We start from the raw sequence: 23,685 nt of genomic DNA on the forward strand, positions 1-23,685 counted from the left end.
AAATAATTCCTTTGCTGAGAAGCCAATAAAAATTAATACGAAAGTTTTCTTTGCAAAATTTCTAACGAAGTGAATGTATGACACATGCAAAACAAACATAGACTTTCTATTGCAGAGAAGCCAAAAAAAAAAATTAAATAAAGTTTTGGTTGCACAGAATTTGTAAAAAAAATTGATAACCTGCTATCACTAACATTGTGATGCTGCAAAACAACTCTATATGAAATTAATTCTCACAGTGTGCTTATAAGAACTAAAGTTCATATCAGTGTTGCTGATTTTTTATGCAATTTATATTTTTAACCTATTCAATTCACTAGTTGGACTTATCAAAGGGGACATCTCGTCATGATGCTCATTTTTGAAATTTGGTTTTAATCCATTGCCAGATTTTAAAAGAAAAGTTAATGAAAAAAATAAAACAAAGTGGTAGCAAAAGCTCACATATTCCTAGCTATATGGGCCAAATTGGCCTAAAAGAAGAGCTACAGAATGACAATTTTGTAAGAAATTCAAGATTGAACACATTTCAAAATACTACTGGCCTTGAAAGGCTGTAATGGTCTTTCCACATGGATATTAAGTCGATCTATGCTTGGACTTTTTGTATGAAAATGAAAAATTATCATTACAAAAAATCAAAGAGTTGACAGCTCTGAGGAAAAATGACGCCATTGTCTCTAATATTGGAATATTTTTTATGCAAGTCTTGATTTTCACATAACGAGTCCGTAATTAGTTTAACATTGCAACATGTCTCGTAAGCATATAATTGATATTTGTATATGTGTGTGTGTGAAGTGAAGATGACAACTGACTGTTTTTTAGTACAAATAAATAGGTCAAGACTACCTGAATGATCTACAGTATCCAATGACTATCACTACTGGCTGGTTTTTTTTTTGTACAAATAAATAGGTCAAGAATACTGACTATTTATGGAAAAAGTAGTTGAGGGGCTGATTCCCGCTATTGAACCAGACGAATTCCTCAAAAAAGCATGCCGCTGATAGCTTCATTTTCCAAAAAGGCCAACAAATGTTTCAATAAGTGTCATTTATTGATAAATTTTCCTAAGATAAGCTCTTGTAGAAACTCTCTCAAATGTCTGCTAGCTTGTAAAGTGGGATTTCAGCAACATAGTCACAGCTTCTGTAGAGTGATCTGTAAAAGTCAAATAAAATAATAATGTGTGCACAGTTCAACATTTTTTTAAGAACTGGTGTATTTTGTTACTATTGCAGTCTTTGTGGTTTGTTTTTGAAGAAATTAGCTTATTAGGATTCCAATTTCAAGAAAATTCTTCAAAAGAAAATTTTACTTGAAATGCTTATCAATGATTCCTCATATTTGTTGTAGCTTGAAAACTTTGGCTTTGTCAAATGATTGAAAGGTTGATATTGTTTTCAATTATGATATTTTGACAAATACATGATCATCCAATTTGTTGCTTTTTGACGGAAATATTTTTTGTCTAAAAGCAAATATATTTACGTCACAATGTCCTCTGATGTGTTTGTCCCCATATAAAGGAAATTTATTTCTGCACTATTTAAAATTAAGGAACCATAGTCTTCCTTTATTTTTAATCTAACAAGAATGTGTCCATAGTACACGGATGCCCCATTCCCACTATCATTTTCTATGTTCAGTGGACCGTGAAATTGGGGTCAAAACTTTAATTTGGAATTAAAATTAGAAAGATCATATCATAGGGAACATGTGTACTAAGTTTCAAGTTGATGCAATTTTAACTTCATCAAAAACTACCTTGACCAAAAACTTTAACCTGAACTTTGCACTATCATTTTCTATGTTCAGTGGACCATGAAATTGGGGTCAAAACTATAATTTGGCATTAAAATTAGAAAGATCATATCATGGGGAACAAGTTTCAAGTTGATTGGACTTCAACTTCATCAAAAATCACCTCGACCAAAAACTTTAACCTGAAGCAGGACGAACGAACGGACGAACGAACGAACGGAGGCACAGACCAGAAAACATAATGCCCCTCTACTATCGTAGGTGGGGCATAAAAAACAAATTGCATTGCTAAAATGTTAATTGCTTTAATATATATTATCAGAATAGTGAAATAAAATATTTAAAACTTTTGTCAAGCATACCTGTCAAGCTATGACAATGAAAATGCAGGTCATGACCTGCATTGGAGAATGAAATCTCAGGTCATGACGTGTATGGACTTTTTTCGCACTGAATTTCAGTATTTAGGGGACATTATATTAAAATCAAACGTTTTTAAAAACATGCTCACATGGTTCAGTAATTTTAAACTGTATATATTATTATTTCATTACACTTGAATACCATTGATGGATTTGTGTTTCACTGCCTTAATTCCTTTTCTTATATTCATTCCATGATATACAATATGAGTTTGATTGTTTTTAAGATAATTTTGTTTTCTTTATTCAACTTTTCAACACTTATTTACTGTAAATATATAACACAATTTTTTTTTTATATTTTTATATATTTTTGTGCTGCTTTAATACAACAAATTTTAATTGATATTGATAGAGCATAATGAAATAAAGTTGAACAATTAAAAGAAAATAGATGAAAAAAGTAATTTTCAAAATTTCTATTTTTAATTGTTCTAGTTTTACCTTTTGCAACAGATTCTGTCAATGACACATGCTCTGCATCATTATTAACTGCCTTTGACATAGAAAGTAGAATTGAATTTATAGACTGCGTAGCATTTTCCAGTTTCTGTCCTTGTCCCAAGCATTTCCCATTTCTGTAAAAAATATTGATAATGCCATACAACTGTACAAGTCCATCTGTCATGTGTTCCAATTTAGCTTTCTTACAATCATCTTTAATCAGATCAGCATTAATCAAATGTTCAACATTTTTTCTTATCCATTGTAAAGTTTTGAGAATCAAGTCCATGTCCTCACAATGTTTTATTTCAGCGATAATCATTGTACATACATCAAGACAGTTTTGACATTGATCACTGGAGGGTTTCAGAGGAACAGTAAAGATCTGACTTACTGAAGATTTACCACAAAATGGATTCCAAAAAAGTAATATTTTGAGAGTCAAAAAGCTTAGATTTTTGGATACAGATTCCGTTGATTGGTCTTGAATTTCATTTTCTCCATGATCTTGAAAATCCCTAGATTGATCTACATCTTCTTCATCATCTCCCTTGACAACTTTCTTGTGATCTGTCGTTGGTAATTCTTCTGGCAGAGATTTTGAAGAAAAGCTGTTTGTCAGCTGAGAAAGTGCTTTTACATCTGAGCAGCTCAATGATGGAGCAATATAAGTATAACCTTGACCTTTCAGTTGGTCACATGTGAACTGTAAATGCTGCAGTATTGAGAGGATTGTTTCCAACAGTTTGATGACTGATTCAACTGAAGATTCAATGCTAAAATAGAAAAAGATAGCCATTAAAAGCCAAAAAAAAATAACACAATAAATAAAAATCTAAAATGGTGGTTGCACTTATGTTTCTAGAGTTTCTAATAAAGAATGGTTTATAATAAAACATCTAAATATATGGAAATATTGAAGGGTGGGACTTAAAACAACTCCATAGCTGAAGTTAAACAAATTCATTATGTGTGCACACTTTCTATAAAGTTTTAAGTATTTTTTAAGGGTAGAAAACTGTAGGAGGAGTTGATTTCAAAAATGGTACCATCTTTTGTTAAATTTCAGAGAAAAAATTAGTAAAATTTAGTTCTAATGTCTAGTAAAAATGACCAAATCACCCAAAAATTTTGAAATGGAACAGAAAGAATCACTTCAATGTCAAAAACTTTGTGAAAACTGTAGGACTTGATGACATAATCAAATATAATCAGACCTAAATCTAGCTTTCAAAGACAACTAGTCCATGAGCTATCATTTGGATTTTCCCATGTCCTGTAAGAGCCCTAAGGTATAAGTAGATATAAGAAGATGTTGTATGAGTGCCAATAAGGCAACTCTCTATCCAAGTCACAATTTAAAAAAAAAAATGTAAACCATTATAGGTCAAAGTACAGTTTTCGACACCAAGCATTGACTTCCACCAAACAGCAAGCTATAAACATGATAAAGGGCTAAAATGCTGTATGGGTTTTCACATTGCTGAAATTACCTTTATATATAGGCATCTACATCATTTGGTTTTTGGTGCCGAGTTGTCTCAGACAATCATATCACATATTTTTATTTTCATATGATCCTCATAAAGAAATTTAATGGGAACTGGCTTAAAACCAAATCCTTGGTAGGTGGTCCAACAGAATGTACATAAGACTCCTCAAAATGGTAATCCAGAAGCAAACTTTTTTAATGGTGAAAGCTGTAATTACAAACCTGAACTTTCTCAACAAATCTATACAAGCTGTAAACATCTCCCTACTGAATGCTGTAGGCAGGAATCTGGTTTTATTATCTGAATTTTCTTCTTTGTCTCCTAGAACTATGGTCCAAAGGCCAGACAAAATCTCCGTAAATATATCAAATCTTTTGCTATCACTGCAACAATTTCAAAATAAAAAAAAACATGTTAACATTTATGAATGAAAGTATAAAAGACGCTAAAAAGGGCATTAAAAATATACAAAGCATTATGCATGCATGCAATTGTTCTTTTTTTTTTAACTAGTTGAAGATAAGATCCTTTTATAATCTACAGGCTGTCTCTATTGCACTATATTTCTTGATTCATTGATGATTAATTTAATTTTCTTGGAATCCATTACATTAATTCAACTTGTGATGGCTTACATTACATTAATTTAACTTTCTTGGCCTTCATTAAATTAATCTAATTTACTTAGCATTAAAACATTAATATAACTCACTTGGTATTTATTGCATTTATCAGCCAAGTTACAATTCCATGGTTTCTTGTAAGATCCAAAGCAACAGTCTTTTCTTGACAAGCTCTATTTAATATTTTCAACACAAGCCCCTGTAAAAAAAGTCAATTCTTTTAGTGGTCATGTTTTGTGGATATTTAGGGTCCCAATATAAAACATTGGAGTTTGAATATCAACATAAGTTTCTTTAATAATCATTATGACAATTATAACATTGATAACAAGAATGTGTCCCTAGTACACGGATGCCCCACTCGCACTATCATTTTCTTTGTTTAATGGACCGTGAAATTGGAGTAAAAACTCTAATTTTGCATTTAAATTAGAAAGATCATATCATAGGGAACATGTATACTAAGTTTCAAGTTGATTGGATTTCAACTTCATCAAAAACTACCTTGACCAAAAACTTTAACCTGAAATTTGCACTATCATTTTCTATGTTCAGTGAACCGTGAAATTGGGGTCAAAACACTAATTTGGCATTAAAATTAGAAAGATCATATCATAGGGCATATGTGTACTGAGTTTCAAGTTGAGTGGACTTCAACTTCATCAAAAACTACCTTGACCAAAAACTTTAACCTGAAGCGGGACGAACAGAAGGAAGGAGAGACAGAAGGACGAAAGAACGGACGGAAGGACAAACAGAAGGACGAAAGAACGGACGCACAGACCAGAAAACATAATGACCCTCTACTATCGTAGGTGGTATCATAGGTGGGTCATAAAAACAATAACAGATATTGGTATATAATCATAATCTTTCAGTCAGTTTAATTGAAGTCTGGAGCTGGCATGTCAGTTAACTGCTAGTAGTCTGTTGTTATTTATGTATAATTGTCATTTTGTTTATTTTCTTTGGTTACATCTTCTGACATCAGACTCGGACTTCTCTTGAACTGAATTTTAATGTACGTATTGTTATGCGTTTACTTTTCTACATTGGTTAGAGGTATAGGGGGAGGGTTGAGATCTCACAAACATGTTTAACCCCGCCGCATTTTTGCGCCTGTCCCAAGTCAGGAGCCTCTGGCCTTTGTTAGTCTTGTATTATTTTAATTTTAGTTTCTTGTGTACAATTTGGAAATTAGTATGGCGTTCATTATCACTGAACTAGTATATATTTGTTTAGGGGCCAGCTGAAGGACGCCTCCGGGTGCGGGAATTTCTCGCTACATTGAAGACCTGTTGGTGAACTTCTGCTGTTGTTTTTTATTTGGTCGGGTTGTTGTCTCTTTGACACATTCCCCATTTCCATTCTCAATTTTATATATATATATACATATATATATATATCTGCCCATATCCTAATCTGTACAAGGGCACGTTTCAATGCAGTCATTTTCACATGTGTGGTTAAATATTCAGAGTACGAAGCTGGATAAAATTTCTGAAATTTTTACAAACTCCTATATAAAGTAGCTTCAGATGTTATGTCTCAAGGTGAAAAAAAAACTTCTTTAAACATTCAAAGTACTCTAAAAATTCAGACCATACACATTTATTGGGAAATTTACATGTATATATATCAAGTCATGTTTAGAATATTTTTTGTATGTTGGAAATACAATTGACTCAACTCAATTTTAAAAAGTTTCAAAATTTTAGCATTCTGAAATTTATTCAACAATCTTTTTAGTATATTTCTAATAAGGTTTAACATTTATTTCTTTGGAGACATCTTGAGAAAAACAAAAACTCTTTTCTTTTACAAAAGGTGTCTATTAGATCAAAATGTTGAATTTGTCTTTTCCTTATGCAAGGTTAATGAAAAGTTTAATCAAGATCCTGGAACATGATGATCGAGAACTCAACCAATTCTGAGAAATAATAAAAAAAATCATTATATATTCCAGTCAGTAGGCATATTTGTCTGCTACAAAAGTTAACACAAAATATCCTTTCCAGTATTTTTAACGTCACTACAGAAAATAATTGATGTCAAAGACGAAAAATTATTGTTTTGCTAATACCTATAGGTCATATAGCACAATACTGACAAATTCATGAAGACCTTGAACTTGAAATAAATGTACGTATTAACCTTGAACTTGAAATGAGTGTATGTATTACTTACCTGTGAACTACTGTCACTGATAGCAGTATCAAAGAAACTAAGTAGAAGTTTGAAGGTGTAGCGTTTCTCAAACACCCTATAATCAGCTGTCTCCCTAAGGCCATCCAATAATAAACTTAAAATCCAACCTCTTTCTTCCTTATACTGAAAAATTTATATATGCTTATACAGTTATATCTTCTTTAAAAATTTGATTGATCGTTTGTTTTTGCTTAACGTCCATTAAAAATTTGAGAACAAGAGTATATAGACACTTTGTCCAGCAGAGTTATAATATTTGTTTTGCTTTATTGTATATAAACACTAACAGGATGCCTTGCACTATATAAAAACATCTCTACTGACATCGCCTTGAAAATGTTAGCATAGTGCTATCTAACAAATTGGTCTGTTTATCACATGTCACCTATCTCATTAGGTCAAGGTCTGATGTTGAAAAGAATAACCTTATTGTGTAGATATCTTCATTTCTTTAGTGTCATTTCTTCACTATATGATCCTTTAACATGTTTAATAGTAGATATTGTAAACTGATTTTGTTAAAAAAAAGTAGATACAAGAAATTAAAATCTGCTTCAAACTTAATGACAGCTTTGGTCTCAAAAACATATGTTTCATAAATACCTCTAATGTAGAACTGTTGAAAAGTTTGTAGAATTCAGGAACATTATAGATGTCTAGTGTTGGTTTAAGGTACAGGAAAGAGTTAATCATCTGGTACATGTGCTGCTCTGTAACATAAGATGTTTACACTTAATATGAATACAGTTTAATTGGTGCTGTAGGTAGGCTATAATAAGATATTTATTTTCTAATTGTCATATCGTTGCATGAAAATTTTAAATTCAGATATTTTTGTAAGTCTTACCTGCTTTCAACATAAGCCTGACAGCCTTGGTCAGGAATACCGTGATAATACATGGTAACTTGACATTTGGTTTCTCTATACTGTTTCTAAGTAAAACCATCACATACAATATTTGGTCCTTCTCTGGGAACCTTGACCCTTCTAAATGATGTACGAAATTATCTAACACAAAGTAGGCAGCACCTCTCATGGTACTGTCATGGCAACTCAAGGCAGCTAGGATGTAACCAAGGCAACCTCTCTCTATAAACTTTCTGCAGTCAATCAATTGATCTATAGGAAGGAAAATACATTATATTGACATAAATCTAAATTGTACTTTATGGAGATGAACATCTTTAAATGAGTTATATTTCATGCTTTAAAATTAGAATACTATAAATTTAGAAACAATTGCAAGAATGTTATAAATTCTTATAATGTGTCTCAGTGAGTATTGCAATAATAAAAACATTTTTCCTGAAATAGCAACAATCAACCTAACATTTTGTCCATTCTTCAAAAATTCCAATAATAAATGTATGCAATAATTTCTGAATTAAAAGCATTTAATTGAAGTATGAACTGAATGTCCACTCAGTATTTTTGTTAGATGTATTTTTATTTGTATCTATCTGATGAGCGAAGCCTTTTCAACTGATTTCTATAGTTTGTTCTTATCTTGTACTGGTATACCCCTGTTCCAGGATATGGACAAATTGAGTGCTCACAAACATATTTAACCCTGCCACATTCTTAATGTGCATCTGTCATTTGGTTTGTGCTTGTGGTATTTGTTTATCATAAATTGTTTGTTATAAATAAGGCAATATGTTTTCACAATTGCATTATTTCATATTTTCATGTCAGGGACTTTTGAAGCCAACTATAGGGTATGGGTTTTTTCATTGTTGAAGGTTGTACGGTTGCATATAATTGCTTACATCCATACAATTGAACCTCGGTGGATAGTTGTCTCATTGACAATCATACCACATTTTCTCATTTTTATAGAGACTTGTCATCTTCATCATCCTCATCATCTAAAATTTCAACAATCTTATACTAACGGATGTAATAAATCAGCTGAATCTAATTGTAAACTGCCAATTTTATAAGGTATAAAAGTACATAAACATCCATTACCTGGAGATAAAATGTGACTGAACAGAGGTAGAATAAAACATGGATCGTAGATATCTAGTGATGATTTACATTCTGTACTATCTTGTAGAGTATAGGCCTGTAAAAACAATTATACATATCATTCATCATGCAATAAAAATGTTATACTTGTAGAATCCTGTCCTCTTTCCTGATTAGACTTTTCACTATGTTTCTACATAGGGTTTATAAAAAACTGTTGCACTACGGGGAAAATCTGCCTATTTCAACTCCCCTTTCAAATTAGGTTTCTACTCTAAATCAAAACTAATATGTTTTAAAAATAAATTGCTAAAAGTATATATTCAATTTCATTGGTGGAACTTATATTAATTTCATAATTAATTTTCTCACAACAAGCAAATATAAAACAACAAAAGAAATTTAACATGAAAAAATATTTAGGGATTTTTATAAGATCTCACATTTCCCTTAGATATTGAAACTTGATAAAAGAAAAAACCCAACTATAAATGAAACTGGCCAAACTCTGAAATACAAATATAATGGCAACCAATCCTTTGCCTTCTGCCGTCCATAATATATTTACATATATTCCTAAGAAAAAAATAGTTTTACAAAGTATTAAAAGACGTTTAACGCAGCATTAAAATTTGCCTAACTCACCTGTAATTTCCTCCTCAGTGGAAAATTAAGAATAGATTTGTGTAGTATTGCCTTGTCTAAGTTTTCTATCACTTGGTCTATAGAGGCTTTCTTCATCAATGATGGTCCTATGGTTTTCTGGACAGAATGGTGTTCTACAGCCTTTGGACCCCAAAGATATGGTCTGTAATAAGAGGTTTTAATGAAAGAAACTGGTTTTAATAGAAATTATTACTTTTTGTACTTAAACTGAGTCTTGTTTGCATTCAAGCTGCTGGAGTTTGAAAATTAAAAAAATAGCACGTTCAGCACTTTTATATGAAATCCTAACTAATTCTTTCTCTATATGAACAAAAAATAAAAAAACTCATTAAGGGCCCCTAAAAACACATTATAGTTACTAAAACTCTAATAAATACAAAAAATACTAATGTAAAAAATGAAACCTGTTTCAATGATTATCAGAAAAAAATGTATTATTTAACATAATCAGGAATCTGTTGATAAATGTCTATGCATATGCTTATTTAGAAACACTTTGGCATATCTTGTCAGATCTCTATTTTTTTTTCTAGTTAAGTCAGGAATTGCCATGGGATGGGGTTCGATATAATCATACTCAACTTTAACAGTTACAATTCAAAAAGTATTTAGACTTTTTAAAGTGCTTATTTGTTTTCAAGGGAGGGGGGGTAAAACCCTTCAAATCCCCTGGCTACGGGTGTAGTGTACATTCCAATTCTTACCTGTACTCAGAGATCACACATTCATTCTTCTCATAAAGATACATTAACTTTAACAGTCTCTGATCTGTAGGAATATATAAAATACCAATAAATACTCGAATTTCAGAAATTTTTTGTGATTTTTTTACTATTGCGAAAAATGCGATAGAATTAAATTGCAATAATCTAAGCTTGCATTCTAATTTTTTTTTTATGAATTAAACATGATTTTCTCCATACAGCAAAAATTTAAATTGCATTTTAGTCTAAATGACAAAATCACAATGTTATATATTACAATGTCCTAAAAGTGGTTATTAAAGCACAAAATCAAATATAGCAAATTGCAAACAAAACATGATACCAATTGAAATGACAAAAAAAATAATGTCTAGATATACTGGCTATTTTAAGGAAAAGGTCTTCAAATGATCCACATTGAGATATTGGTAACTGGCAACTAATAGAGTTATAACTAGGTTAAAGCACTTGTAAATATATGTGGTGGAATGAATCAAGTTTTACAGTACAAGTTTTTACGGTCTCCTACAGTTATTTTAGTTGTTACCTACTAATTATTCTGTACTGTAGTCAAATCCTAATCAGAACACAGCTATCTTTTAATAAATGCTGTGCATCAATTAAAAAGTAAAATCATAAAAATTCTACCAGAAAAGTCCCTAATCAAATGGCAAAAATTAAAAGCTCAAACACATCAAATGAATGGATAACAAATGTCATATTCCTGACTTGGTACAGCCATTTTTTTATGTAGAAAATGGTGGATTAACCCTGGTTTTAAGATAGGTGTAAAGTCATCATTTACTTAATTTTTTGATTGACAAATCTACTGTTTATTATCTAAACTCACCTGTATCAGACAGAGTAGCCATGTAAGATCCTAACAGTATGCCAAAATGTTGGTCAGAACAGCAGGAGGAATCAGACTCAATAAGGTGTAGTAACAGAATAGTTAGATCTCCTGTAATGACAAATATATACAGATTCAAATTTTGTTTAGCTGAGTAACATGTGACTTAATATGAAGTAATGATATAAAATGATGTAGACAATTGTAAAGAATAAGACATCAGAGTGAAACAGGTAATTCAAACCTACCAAAAATAATAATTATTACTTTTGGCTTCGGAAATTATATAGTTCCTGTACAAGATAAATATAGATTCTATCAATACATTGGGTGTGATACAAAATTTCTCCTCTTAACACTCTAAATTTTAAGAGATGCTTGCTGAGACTTTTAAAAATTAAAAATTTAAATGTCAAGAGCAGGAAAAGTTGCATTGCACAAGATTTGGCAGTGACAACTGATCTCTATTTGAACTCACTAACTTCTCGTCTATTAAAAATTATCCACTACTGTACCTTTAACATCCTGGTGCTTTTCATTGAACATGATTGGAAGGAACAAGGAATGTGACATCACCATCTGAAACAACGTTGTCAATGGCAACTCTTCTGGCCAATCAAATATATGTTCAACAAGTTTTGAGATAATCTTGAATGTCCTCTTGTCTGAAAATCTTGACCTGAAATTAAATAATTTATTCATTGCTGTAACCTCATATTTTATAAAATGATGCCTCCCTATTGGATAATATGAATATTTTATCTTTAAAATTCATCAACCTAAATCATAAACTTGTTTCTACATAAAGACTAATGAGGGGAGGGTCTCTATTTTTGTGGAGATGAGACAGACCTATCTACATAATGTCAGATTATTTACTTTAAGTATTCTTACCAAAAAGTATAAACCTTTGTTGTCAAATGAAAATTTACATTTTTGGGCTCATTTGGCTTGTGAATACATGCCAAAAGAATTCCTAAACTAGATTAGTTTTCTCATATAATATTTTAGAAATGAGTTCAATAAAAACATCAAAATCTGACAGACACAATATAGCCAATAGTGGTGAAAGTGGCAATAAAACACGAACAATCAATAAATAAATAATAGAACATAATATATAAATAGCATTTACTTACTTTAGTACAACTTTCAAAAACTTTGGTAGAGCTTTTCCTTCAAATTCTAATTCTTCACTGTTTCTCTGGGGATTATAAACACATAGAACATTATCCTCTCGTCAATTTTAAAATTAAATGCATTTTATTGAAGACTGCAATTTGAAACTGTGTGAAAGAATAAAGTATTAACCTTGGGCCTTTTATAGTTTACTATACAGTATGGGTTTTGCTCATTGTTGAAGTTTTTTAAAATGGTTGCACAGTGCCTTATAATTGTTTACATCCTTGTTGTTGGTCTCTGGTCGATAGTTGTTTTACTTAAGAAATAATTCATGGGGGCTTGAATATATCGTGATTTTACCACGGGTTGGCCCTTTATGACAAATATTTTACCCCTGAGCGATAGCGAGGGGTAAAATATCGGCATAAAGGGACAACCCGTGGTAAAATCTAGATATATTCAAGCCCCCATGAATTATTTCGATTCTGATAGGACACATACGGCAATTCTTTTGGATCGAAGCGCTCTAGGTGTAGGCAAATATTTGCCGTTCCCATAAATAAACGCACTTATAAACTAGCGTAAAAGAACGGAGCAAACTGCATTAGTGACATGCTTAAACTATTTAAAATAATGTATTTAGACAGTTTTGGATGAATTTGAATGATTATTTATTTATATGTCTTATATGATGTACAATAAAGGGCTTTTGCCACATTTTGGCATCATTTGTGTATGTTTCCTTGTGATGATTTTCGGATTCACAAGCGTGTATTTTCCCGTAAAATGCTTACATTCTAACGTCATTGTTCTATGACGTCGGGTATCTCATTCATAAAAAAGCATATGACGTGGGAGTACAATCGGAACAGCACTGGCAATATATTCATATTTTACCACGGGTGTGTACTCAAAGCGTTTGAAGGACGTCATGTTAGAATGACAATCATACAACATTTTGCTTGTTTTCAAATATCAACTATGGATAAAGGGAAGTAAATCAACATTACTTTTTAGAATGTTTATTTAGTTTGTTGGCAAATAAAAAATATTAACAGCAAAATGTTGTTATAAAATGCTTGAATTTTGCAGAATATTTCCTAAACTGTTTACATACAGACATGTCTCGTTAAAATCCTGTGTAAAAATGTTTTAAATCAAATTACTTTGGATGATTATTAGAAAATTATCTTTGACTTTTACCTGCAACAGATCATCCAGTTTTTCCATAACACAATCAACGAAAATTCTATCCAAATTTTCCTTTTTACTATGAGCTTCAGTAACTGTTTTGACATACAGTTTGAGTAGTTGCATCGGATTATCTGTTGATTCCTCATTTAGATGCTGAAGCAATTTTACAAATGGTAAATTGTGGATTCCATGTGACCCTGCTAATGTTATCTGATTGGATAGGACTTTCTGTTTGTCTGAAATTACAAAAAAAAAGTATGTAAAAAGAAGATGTTGTATGATTGCGAATGAGACAACTCTCCACAAGAGACCAAATGACACAGAAATTTACAAACATATGGTTAGTTTTTCTTGCCTTCTAAATAATGTTGTTCATTTGTAAAGCATGTTTTGATATGGTAAAGTCAATGATTTGCTGTGTAAAACCCCCAAATTTATTTTGATAGAAGTAGTATAAAAGATGCAAATAAGAACTATGTACTAAGAAGGATTTTGTGAAAGTTTTTTTGAAATCAACTTTTTATTATAGAAGGAGTTTCAGACACCAGATGTTAAACATGTTAAACCCTTTTGTAGATATAGATAAGATACTGTGAAAGTTTCATTGAAATAAAGTCTCTAGTTTACCAAGGGTTGTTGACAGATAAACAACCATCATTACACATCAATGCTTCAGTTAGCAGGGTATAAAAATTACCAAAGGATCCTTTCATAAAATTTTTTTTTTTTAAATCTGCTCTCAATCTAACATGTCTTAGTTATTCAATGGCATACAATATTACTTCATAGGGAGATAACTTGACCATTTAACTTGATATTTACAGAACTCACCAAGTACTCCACTGTTGACAAGGGAGATAATCAGCTCTACCAAACAATCTCCTTGGTTACCACTCATACTATAAACATTGTCCATTAAAAGTTTGTACTTTTTACACACAACTTTCAGCAAAGCTTTCTTATCTTCATCTATAAATAAAGATAAAATGAATTTTGAAAATAAATTACAGTCGACTCTCGTTATGTCGAAGTCAGCCGGACCAGAGAAATATTTCGAGATACACGTAGTTCGACTCAAACGAACACCGGAAGTTCGACAATCTAAGGGACACAACTCTTGCTTAGCTTTGTAAAGCTAAAATAAATCCGGGTGAATATGACAAGGGGATCGATATTCTAGTATCAGATCGATGTATTTGTATGTCACAGTCTTTTATTATTATAATGACTGTTATTTTTACTTATTCAATTGTTTCAATTAAAAAAAAATCCTATGGCTTTTCCAAGAGAGTAATTTCCAATCGACAGTTTCGTAATTCAGGTCGCTAATAGCTGACAAAATTGTTTATTCTCGGATACAAGAGATTTAAGAAAATTTTGATTTCTATTCATTTTGTTTTATCTCACTCTTTGTTTTCAAAAGAACATATAATAAGATTAAAGACGCCGTTTGAGTAGTTTTTAGGTGATCATCAACGGAAGCCATAATCCTCACTTTATACACACCCAAGCTCATTAGTGTAAATCACAAATTAATTGTTTTGTAAACAATTTAAATACTTGTTCATGAACATTAACAATTTATCACTAATTATTTATAAAAATTCTATAAAAGATAATCTTAGGTAAACACTCATGGAAATAGCATGTCATAAATCAATACAGTGGTCAGTGACTGGAAATTTAATTACACGTGTATTGTCAGATTAACTCTTCAATCCATTTAAATCCCGGAGGTCATGTTTTGACATATGTGTATTAGTTCGAGATAAAAAATGAATTTTGAATGCTTTTGTTAGCGTTGGGACCGTAAATTTAGTTCGACTCAACCGAAATTTCGACTCATCCAATTTCGACTCATCAGGAGTCGAATTACATACTTTTGTATGGAATAAAGTTCGGGACCGCGTGAAAACTTCGACTCATCCGAAATTTCGAGTCAACCGAGTTCGAGACAACGAGAGTTAACTGTATTTATTTTCTTGCTTTTCTTTTATATTTCTGATGAATTTTCAGCATTGAAGTTTAAATTTTGATGAGCACTAATGTGATAAAAAAACCCTTAATCATAGTTTCAACTTTTGTATTTGGCAGAGGTTCCTTAATTTCTAGCAGAGCTTCAAATGTATGCACAATAAACAGGACAGTGACTTAAATCTTCAATTTTAACTTTTCCTTTATAAATTTCAAGTAAATGACTGTCTGGCTGATGTTAAATTATTTTATTGAATCTGGTTGACAGTTAGTAAATTTTAAAGTAAATTACCTAAGTTTGGGTTGTATCCCACCTTCCTCACAAAGAACAAAACAAGGGAAGTAATTCTCTCTAAATGTTTATCATATTTTCCTTTCTGCAAGCTTTCTCTGAAGTAATCAGCTATCAAATGATTATGAAGGATAAGGTTTTCTGCCATGATAATGCTGTTGGACTTGATCAAACTGTCTAAAACATTTTTTTCCAATCCTGTTGATAAGTGAGGTTGCCTTTGCAGTATTGCATCACAACAACCCATCAATTTCTCATCTGAAGTTTTCAGCAGTAAATCAAATAAGCTTTTGGTGCATTGACTATGAAGCTTCAACAGTTTAGCACCTGTATCTTTCATTAGTTTCAAAAACAGCTCAATAGCTACATAACTGAGATTTGTAAGTTGGTCATCATTAATCAGAAAACTGCTTGGAATTTTCAAGATTGTTTCTAACAGACTCCTTTTTTTCTCGACTGGCAAATTCTTTGTTAGAACTGGTAAACTGTCTTGCACATCCTTTATAATATTTGACAATTTACTCATTTCCACACTTTGTATACCACAAAGCAATGTTTGAAGTTTGCTGACATATTCAACAAAACAATGTTCAAGATTTTTAACGTCCTTTTCTTCCAGAATCTGTACAAAACTACATGTACATGTAGTAACTAATTGTGACTGAGGAGTCATCAACATTTTGACAGTATCTGAGGTAACACTGGAACCAGTTTCATTCTTGACAAATAGGAACCAGTTCAAAATGGTAGGATGTCTAAGAACTGTAACTACTATCTCTTTGAAAATGTCTTCATTAGTATTGTCTGATACTGACAACTGTTGGAATTCCTTACTGCAAGTAAGATCTTTTTCAGAGCCATCTTCCATAGTTTGACTACTGGTAGTCTTATCACTCTCCTCTTTCTGATCAGATGACTCATTTTGATTGGTGTCCATGGGTTCTTGTTTCTCCATTTTATCTGAATATAATTTCACTATTTCTTCCAGACATTTGAAGAAGAATTTAACCATTTTAAATCTAGAGATGTCATCCTAAACGAAAAAGAATATTTATTAACTCTGAATATTTAAAGTCATATGAAACCTCAAATAAAAAAAAATATGCATATGTTTTTTTTAACAAATGGATAGTTTTCATTATTGAATTTATAGACATATACTTTTTATACATTTAGCATGTTTAGAAGAAGTTTACCTTTTTTTAATTGCTTGCTTTCAGGAACAATTCACTGACATATTTTCCGTATGCAAGTGACCTGAGCTTGACCCTTCTCGTAAAAATTCGGTGATCGCAATATGCATGGATATGTCACTGAAATAAACTGTTATCTGAATGTAAATATTATTCACATGCTTCTTTGTTGATTGTTTACTATAATGTGACAATCGGTAAACTACAGCTTCAAAACACGACAATTAATGAGCTGCCATAATTTCACTTCTTACAGACAGAGAGAAAAAAAATGACGATAATATGATATGTAAAAAATGAAAAAATCGTGCACAGAAGACTAAGTTTCTGATATATACATGCATTGGTTCAAGAATTGGATTATTTTCCACCACTCACTCGTTTCATATGACTTAAAACATACTGTCTTGTCTGTAATTTTATGATGTTTTCATTATTGGGATGTGATAGGTTTATGCAAAATGAAAAAAAATACTATAACTTTAATCAGTTGTATGAAGCATATGTCCTGTAATCCCTATAATTAATCTCACATTTGTGTTAACAATTCAATAATCACAAAAAAATGAATGCAATATTAATAATTTCTTAATTTAAATTTATACAATAAATTTTGTAAATAAGTAACGGCATACACCTAAATAATAAACACTTGTCTTTGATTTAGCAGGAGTTTGTATCATTTAAGGTCAAGGAACAGTAAATGGGCTATGTCGCAGATTTTGCGCAAATTTTGCATACAATCTTGGCTCGGTGAACTACAACTGACAATCGAAAAAATAATGCATTTATCTCTTTTATTATCTGAAATATTGCAGATTGATTTCTTTTAATATGGGTGAATATTTGTATAGAAAGCACATACAATCAGCGAAAAAACATACACAATTTGTCTTAAAATCGCCAAAAGTTTTATTCTACTCCATAGATTTTTCTTTAAAAACTGTATGTTGTTGACACATAAAATTCCGTTATAATGATGCAAAATAAAGATAGGGTCACCGACTTCGTTTGTTGTCTAATAATCATTTTTTTCACCTTGTTGGTAGTGAAAAACGTCAAAAATCAACGTTTTACGGCCTGCAACACGGCGACGTTACGATTATTTCGACGTTTTATAGGATTTTTTCACAAAGAACACAACATTGAATGATGTATACCCTAAAAACGAAGTCGGTGACCCTATCTTTATTTTACATCATTATAACGGTAATTTATGTATCAACAACATATAGTTTTTTAAGAAAAATCTATGGAGTAGAATTAGAGATTAGGCGATTTTAAGACAAATTTTAGAAGGTTTTATGCCGATTTTATGTGCTTTCTATACAAATGCTCACCAATTTTGTAAGAATTCAATCAGTAATATTTTAAATGATAAATGAAATCAATGCATAATTTTTTCGATTTTCAGTTGAAGTTCATCAAGCCAGAGTTGTATGCAAAATTTTACTGAAATCTGTGACATAGCCCATTTACTGTAACTTGACCTTAACCACCAGTTACAACAAAATGTAGGGTAACTTATTGTATACCCCTGTCTTGCTTTAGAAGGAAATGAAATATATATACATCACAAAAGGGCATGTTGAAAATTTATGAAACATACTACCTTTCCACCAGCTTTTAACAAATGACTGGTGTATAGCATTAACTGTTTGGTAACTATGGAAACATCTTCTGGAGCCACAGATGACACAGTGGATAATACTGTTTGCTGATTGGTTGCTTTCCCTGCTATGTAAATATTAGCCAATGAAATGGACACTGTAGTCAATGGAACAACACTGAGCTGCTTTGGTAACTTCTGTGCCTACAAATAATAGAAATAAACTGCTTTGTTTATGAGAAGGAGTTTCTATTGCTTAACAGCTTATTTCCTAATGCATGCATGTAGAGTAGGTCTTTGGTTAGATTGCTTTCTTTGTTTGTATATTGTACAATTGTAATTGGGATAAATATAAATATAATATATATAGGTTTAACTACGCCTGTCTATATTGTTTGCAGATGTAAATCCTAATTAACAATGCTTGAACAGAAATAAGTGTTTTTATTTACAGATAATAATATGATTCTTAGCTGTGCCAAAGCCTGTATTCTTATTTTAAATAGACGTAGAAATGTTTTATACTGTAAATAATGTTAATGTCAATATGTTTTATAATAGATGCATTCTTTATATAATTTTTAATGTTATAGTCTCTTGTAATTCTGTACAGAATAGCTCTCTTTTTATATTTATATATTTTTACATTTAATGTAATGTTGTATTATATATTATTGAGAGATAAGACTTAAATAAAATATTGAATTGAATTGAATTGAATTGCTTGAGCTAATGTTTATATAAACAGAGAAATCAAATTAACCAAACATTCAAACTACATGCATTATGAAAATAAATGTATTTCCATTCAATAGGTTTCTTATTAACTCTTTTTGCCATAGTTTTATTCTTGTTAACATTTATTTTTCATTTCTCCTATCCTCCTTTAGAATTTTTTATCATTTTTAGTAAATGATTTTCTTGTATCCAAATTGGGACAGAAAAAAAACAAGTTGATTTTGTTTCAAACATAGATTACAGAATTTGAAGTATGCATTAGATATCTGTGGATCTAGATTTAAAATAAAATGTCTATGAATCAAAAGGGAGAAAAAGAAATTAAAATTACTAATTTATAGGTCAAATATAATTTTGAAAAGAATATTTCCTTAAATCTCAAAAGAATTATTAATAACAGGATATGGTCCTTCAACTTCACTCTCCAATAACTTATGCAATCCTTATATCTATTTTCACATAAACAAATTATACATCTAAATTAGTTTTTATTACAAATATTTAAAAAAAAATATTGTTACTATAAGGTAAGAATATACTTTTTCTTGTGTTCACTAATTTTGCAGATTTACATGGTTTAAATTATAAAATATTGAAGAACAAATGTTTTTAACTAGATTGTCATTGATACATAATAAGTTAATAAAATATGTTAGTTTGTTAATATAACAAAATCTGCAATCAATGAGGAGTAAATGTCATGCCCTGTAGGGTATTTTCCTATCTCAGTCGACACTAGCAAACTAAACAAAATTTGTTTTCCATACTCATGATACTTGCAACTTATTTTCATTTGGACTGTGTAAGTCCCTGTGGGTACATAAGGACATTTAAACAACCAAAAAGAAGAGCTTGTTGCTATAAATGTCATTCAGCACTTTCTTTCACTTCCAATGAATTTTCAAGAACATCAATCAATTATTTTATATACAGATCTTTAAACATTTTTTTCAGGACATAATGGAATCAATCTTAATATTCATATTGACACTGTTAATTCATTTTTACTGCAATTACTGTTTGGATATAACTGAGGCCAAAAATAGAAACCCTGATATGCAATTAAACTGCACTTCATTTTATGAAAAAGGAGAGCTCGACATTGACTGTTCACGTAAAAACTTGACAAAGATTCCAGAATTGATACCAAACAACACTGTATACCTAAATCTTTGCCACAATAGCATCAAGGAAATACCAAATAATATATTTCAACATTTAACCAAGTTGATTGTGCTGGATCTATCTTTTAACAAATTACAGTCTATCAATCAACAGACATTTACTGGACTGGAGAACCTGCGCCGACTTCAAATGAACAATAATAAGCTGGGTTACAATATCGAGCAATTCCCACCAGGAAGTTTCAGATCTCTTCAATCACTAACACATCTTAGAATTCAAGATAATGAGGATTTCCTTGAAATTGAACCTTTTATTTTTCCAGATAAAACTATTTCAGATTTAAAAATGTTGGAAAAATTAGAACTAGATATGGACGATGAAAAAGTTCGAAAAAAACCAATATTAGTTCTAGGGAAAGGATATTCTTCTCTTCATAATTTGTATTCACTAAGCTCTGAACAATGTGATCTTTTTATAAAAAATAACACATTCAAATATACACAACACTTAACAAATTTATATTTCCATGTGTGTTATAGATTTGTTCTACAGTCTCCTTATGCTTTTTCTAAACTAAAGCAATTGAGAATTTTTCATTTGAGTATGAGTTCTAGGTATAACTTGCATTTGTATTCAGAAACTGAGCTGATCAATTTGATTTTAGCAGTATCACAATCACCTATTGAAATTTTGGTACTAATTAATATCTTGAAAAGGAATACTACTTTCACTTATAAAGAAATCAACAATGCACTAATATTGCACAAGCCACCAATTCGTGAACTGACACTTGCAAACAACTCTGGTATAGTTTTTCTTACAGCAGAAAGGGTACAAGTGCCAACTAGTCTCAAGAAACTTGATTTCAGCGGGAATTCTTTCGGTCAGATATCTCTAAACTTAACATACGTTAAATATCTCAACTTAAGAAAAAATCAGCTTGGAAATTACCTCGCAGAGAATAGCTATATGCTTACACAGGACAGTGTACTTGAATATATAAGTTTATCTAGCAATTCTATTTATAAACTTAGTTCAGCAATATTCATCCAACAACCAAATTTGAAGTTTATTGATCTCAGTTTTAATTTTTTGACTGATGTCCATTTTGATCTTTCTCCTATAAAACAATTAAATATTTTGAATCTTACGAACAATTCAATAGCATTTTTGGATGACTTATCAATGTTGAATATAGAAAAAGCTCTGATGAAAAGTAGTAATACGAAAATTGACCTCAGTAACAACCTTATTCAATGTACTTGTAATAGACTACGATTCTTGAAATGGATGCTGCGAAACCAAAAACATTTGATCAATTTTTCTCAATATATGTGCATTACTGTGAACGGAAGCAAAGTAGTATCATATTCATTTGAAGAAAAGATTAATCATCTACATGCAGACTGCACAAGATTTTTCAACATGGTTATAATCGGTATCATGTCATTTGCTATAATTAGCTGTATAGGAGTATTACTTACAGTTATTGTCTATAGAAAGAGACAAAAACTTCGATATATATACTACAGAGCAAAATTTACATTTACGTCAAAGTTGAACTTTAACAAAGATTTGGGTGAATATCATTATGATGCGTTTGTTTCATATTCAGACAATGACCGAAACTTTGTTATAAATGACTGCATTCAAAATCTGGAAAAAGATGGAGATCTAAAACTGTGTCTACATGAGAGAGATTTCACCCCTGGCAACGACATTGCAGACAACATTATCAATGCTATACAAAACAGCCGAAAGACAATCTGTGTCATTACCAGGGCTTTTTTAGAATCTTATTATTGCATGTTTGAATTTAACATGGCACGTATGGAAAGTATTCATTCAAGGAACTGTAAAAATGTTCTCTTTCTCATATTCTATGAGAAACTATTGCCAGAAGAGATACCTTTGGTATTATATGAAATTATTCAAAAACAAACATACATTGAATACCCAAATGATGAGTATGGTAATAAAATTTTCTGGGGGAAAATTAAAGACGCACTTCAAATTTGATTCCTTTCAGCAACGGACTGTGATTCTTAATATTGTGATTTATAAACAAGTTCAAGAGAGCAAAGGATCAGATACAAGGAAACAAGAGTAATAAAATGAATGAGACAACCATCCTCATTTATAATAAGAGGAAATAAATAAAATCATAAAATGAGTGACTTTAAAGGAAGTAAAAACAAAAATTTATTAACCAAAGACATTTATATGTATTGAGGAAAAAGGCAGAGATTAATTCATTTTTTCTAGTTTGTGTAATACATTATTTTTTTTTCTATTTGACAAACACTTTATTTTGTTTAAAAAAACTGTAAATTCAGTGACGTTTTTAACAATGCAAATAATGCCAACGGGTGAGTACCGTAATAATAAGAACTCGCATTCTGATATCTGATACATATATCTGTTTGCAGATTTTTCCTGAAATTGCAATAATTACCCTCACATTTTTGTCCATTTTCCAACAATCGCAATAATAAATGCATGCAATAATTTTTGAATTAACAGTACATTTTCTATTTGATTAAAATATATGCATCATAATCAATATTCACAAATCAATTTGGGTAAACAATACTAGATGCCAAAAACTATCTTGACCAAAACATAAACCTGATGATACCCCCTCTCAAATGCTTGACTGTAAATAGGCAGTTGTTAAGTGATGAATCTGAAAACACATCACACAGTAAAGCTGACTTATATCAACCCTGAAACCAAATTACAGAAATCCTTGAAATGTAGTTCCTGAAAAAAATGTGTAGAAAATTTTCAACTTGAATGTCATGTTCAAAATGATGTAAGTGTTTGGTAAACAGGAAGTTTTTGAGTGATGAATCTGAAAACTCATCACAAGGTATAGCTGACTTATATATTATTTCCTTACCTTTCCTGGGTCTATAAATGACTTGAAATATAACATGACAGTTTTATCAATAGTGACATCTTCATGAGACTGTAGAAGGGATACCAGTGGTAATGGGTTCAGCTGACAGTGCAACAAGTCAACAAGTAAGCTGGAGATATAATCTGTTGTGACTGTAATTAAAAAATGAAATTCATCTTCAATGCACTTTCAGAATTTTATCAAAACAATTAGCTGAAATTCAATTATAATTTTTTGTCATAGAACTTGTTATATTATAACAGCTGTGTTAAAGAAAAAAGAAGGGACTTAAATGACAATTTGAAGGGGATAATAGATATGGCCATTCAGATATTTGGGAGTAAAAAAACAAAAATCTCATTGTGTGCACTTTATAAAATGTCCACC

At 30.8% G+C, this 23,685-nt stretch overlaps 1 protein-coding gene across 1 annotated transcript in view; it reads right to left on the bottom strand.

Annotated features, from left to right (window-relative positions):
* Positions 1 to 1,041: 1,041 nt before the first annotated feature.
* LOC143047816 (nucleolar pre-ribosomal-associated protein 1-like) overlaps positions 1,042 to 23,685 on the bottom strand; it is a 57,944-nt gene continuing 35,300 nt past the window's right edge. The window contains exons 17-34 of the mRNA XM_076221097.1: positions 23,299 to 23,450; positions 18,537 to 18,737; positions 15,732 to 16,764; positions 14,297 to 14,434; positions 13,475 to 13,701; positions 12,289 to 12,353; positions 11,665 to 11,828; positions 11,150 to 11,260; positions 10,300 to 10,363; positions 9,575 to 9,737; positions 8,930 to 9,026; positions 7,805 to 8,077; positions 7,561 to 7,667; positions 6,937 to 7,080; positions 4,839 to 4,948; positions 4,348 to 4,509; positions 2,634 to 3,409; positions 1,042 to 1,164 (exon numbers count right to left, since the gene is read on the bottom strand). Coding sequence (XP_076077212.1) covers positions 1,112 to 1,164; positions 2,634 to 3,409; positions 4,348 to 4,509; positions 4,839 to 4,948; positions 6,937 to 7,080; positions 7,561 to 7,667; positions 7,805 to 8,077; positions 8,930 to 9,026; positions 9,575 to 9,737; positions 10,300 to 10,363; positions 11,150 to 11,260; positions 11,665 to 11,828; positions 12,289 to 12,353; positions 13,475 to 13,701; positions 14,297 to 14,434; positions 15,732 to 16,764; positions 18,537 to 18,737; positions 23,299 to 23,450 — 4,040 coding nt within the window. The 3' untranslated portion in view covers positions 1,042 to 1,111. The remainder of the gene's footprint in view (positions 1,165 to 2,633; positions 3,410 to 4,347; positions 4,510 to 4,838; positions 4,949 to 6,936; positions 7,081 to 7,560; positions 7,668 to 7,804; positions 8,078 to 8,929; positions 9,027 to 9,574; positions 9,738 to 10,299; positions 10,364 to 11,149; positions 11,261 to 11,664; positions 11,829 to 12,288; positions 12,354 to 13,474; positions 13,702 to 14,296; positions 14,435 to 15,731; positions 16,765 to 18,536; positions 18,738 to 23,298; positions 23,451 to 23,685) is intronic.

The sequence above is a fragment of the Mytilus galloprovincialis genome, chromosome 10, assembly GCF_965363235.1.
Source record: "Mytilus galloprovincialis chromosome 10, xbMytGall1.hap1.1, whole genome shotgun sequence".
Classification (NCBI taxonomy): Eukaryota; Metazoa; Mollusca; class Bivalvia; order Mytilida; family Mytilidae; genus Mytilus; species Mytilus galloprovincialis.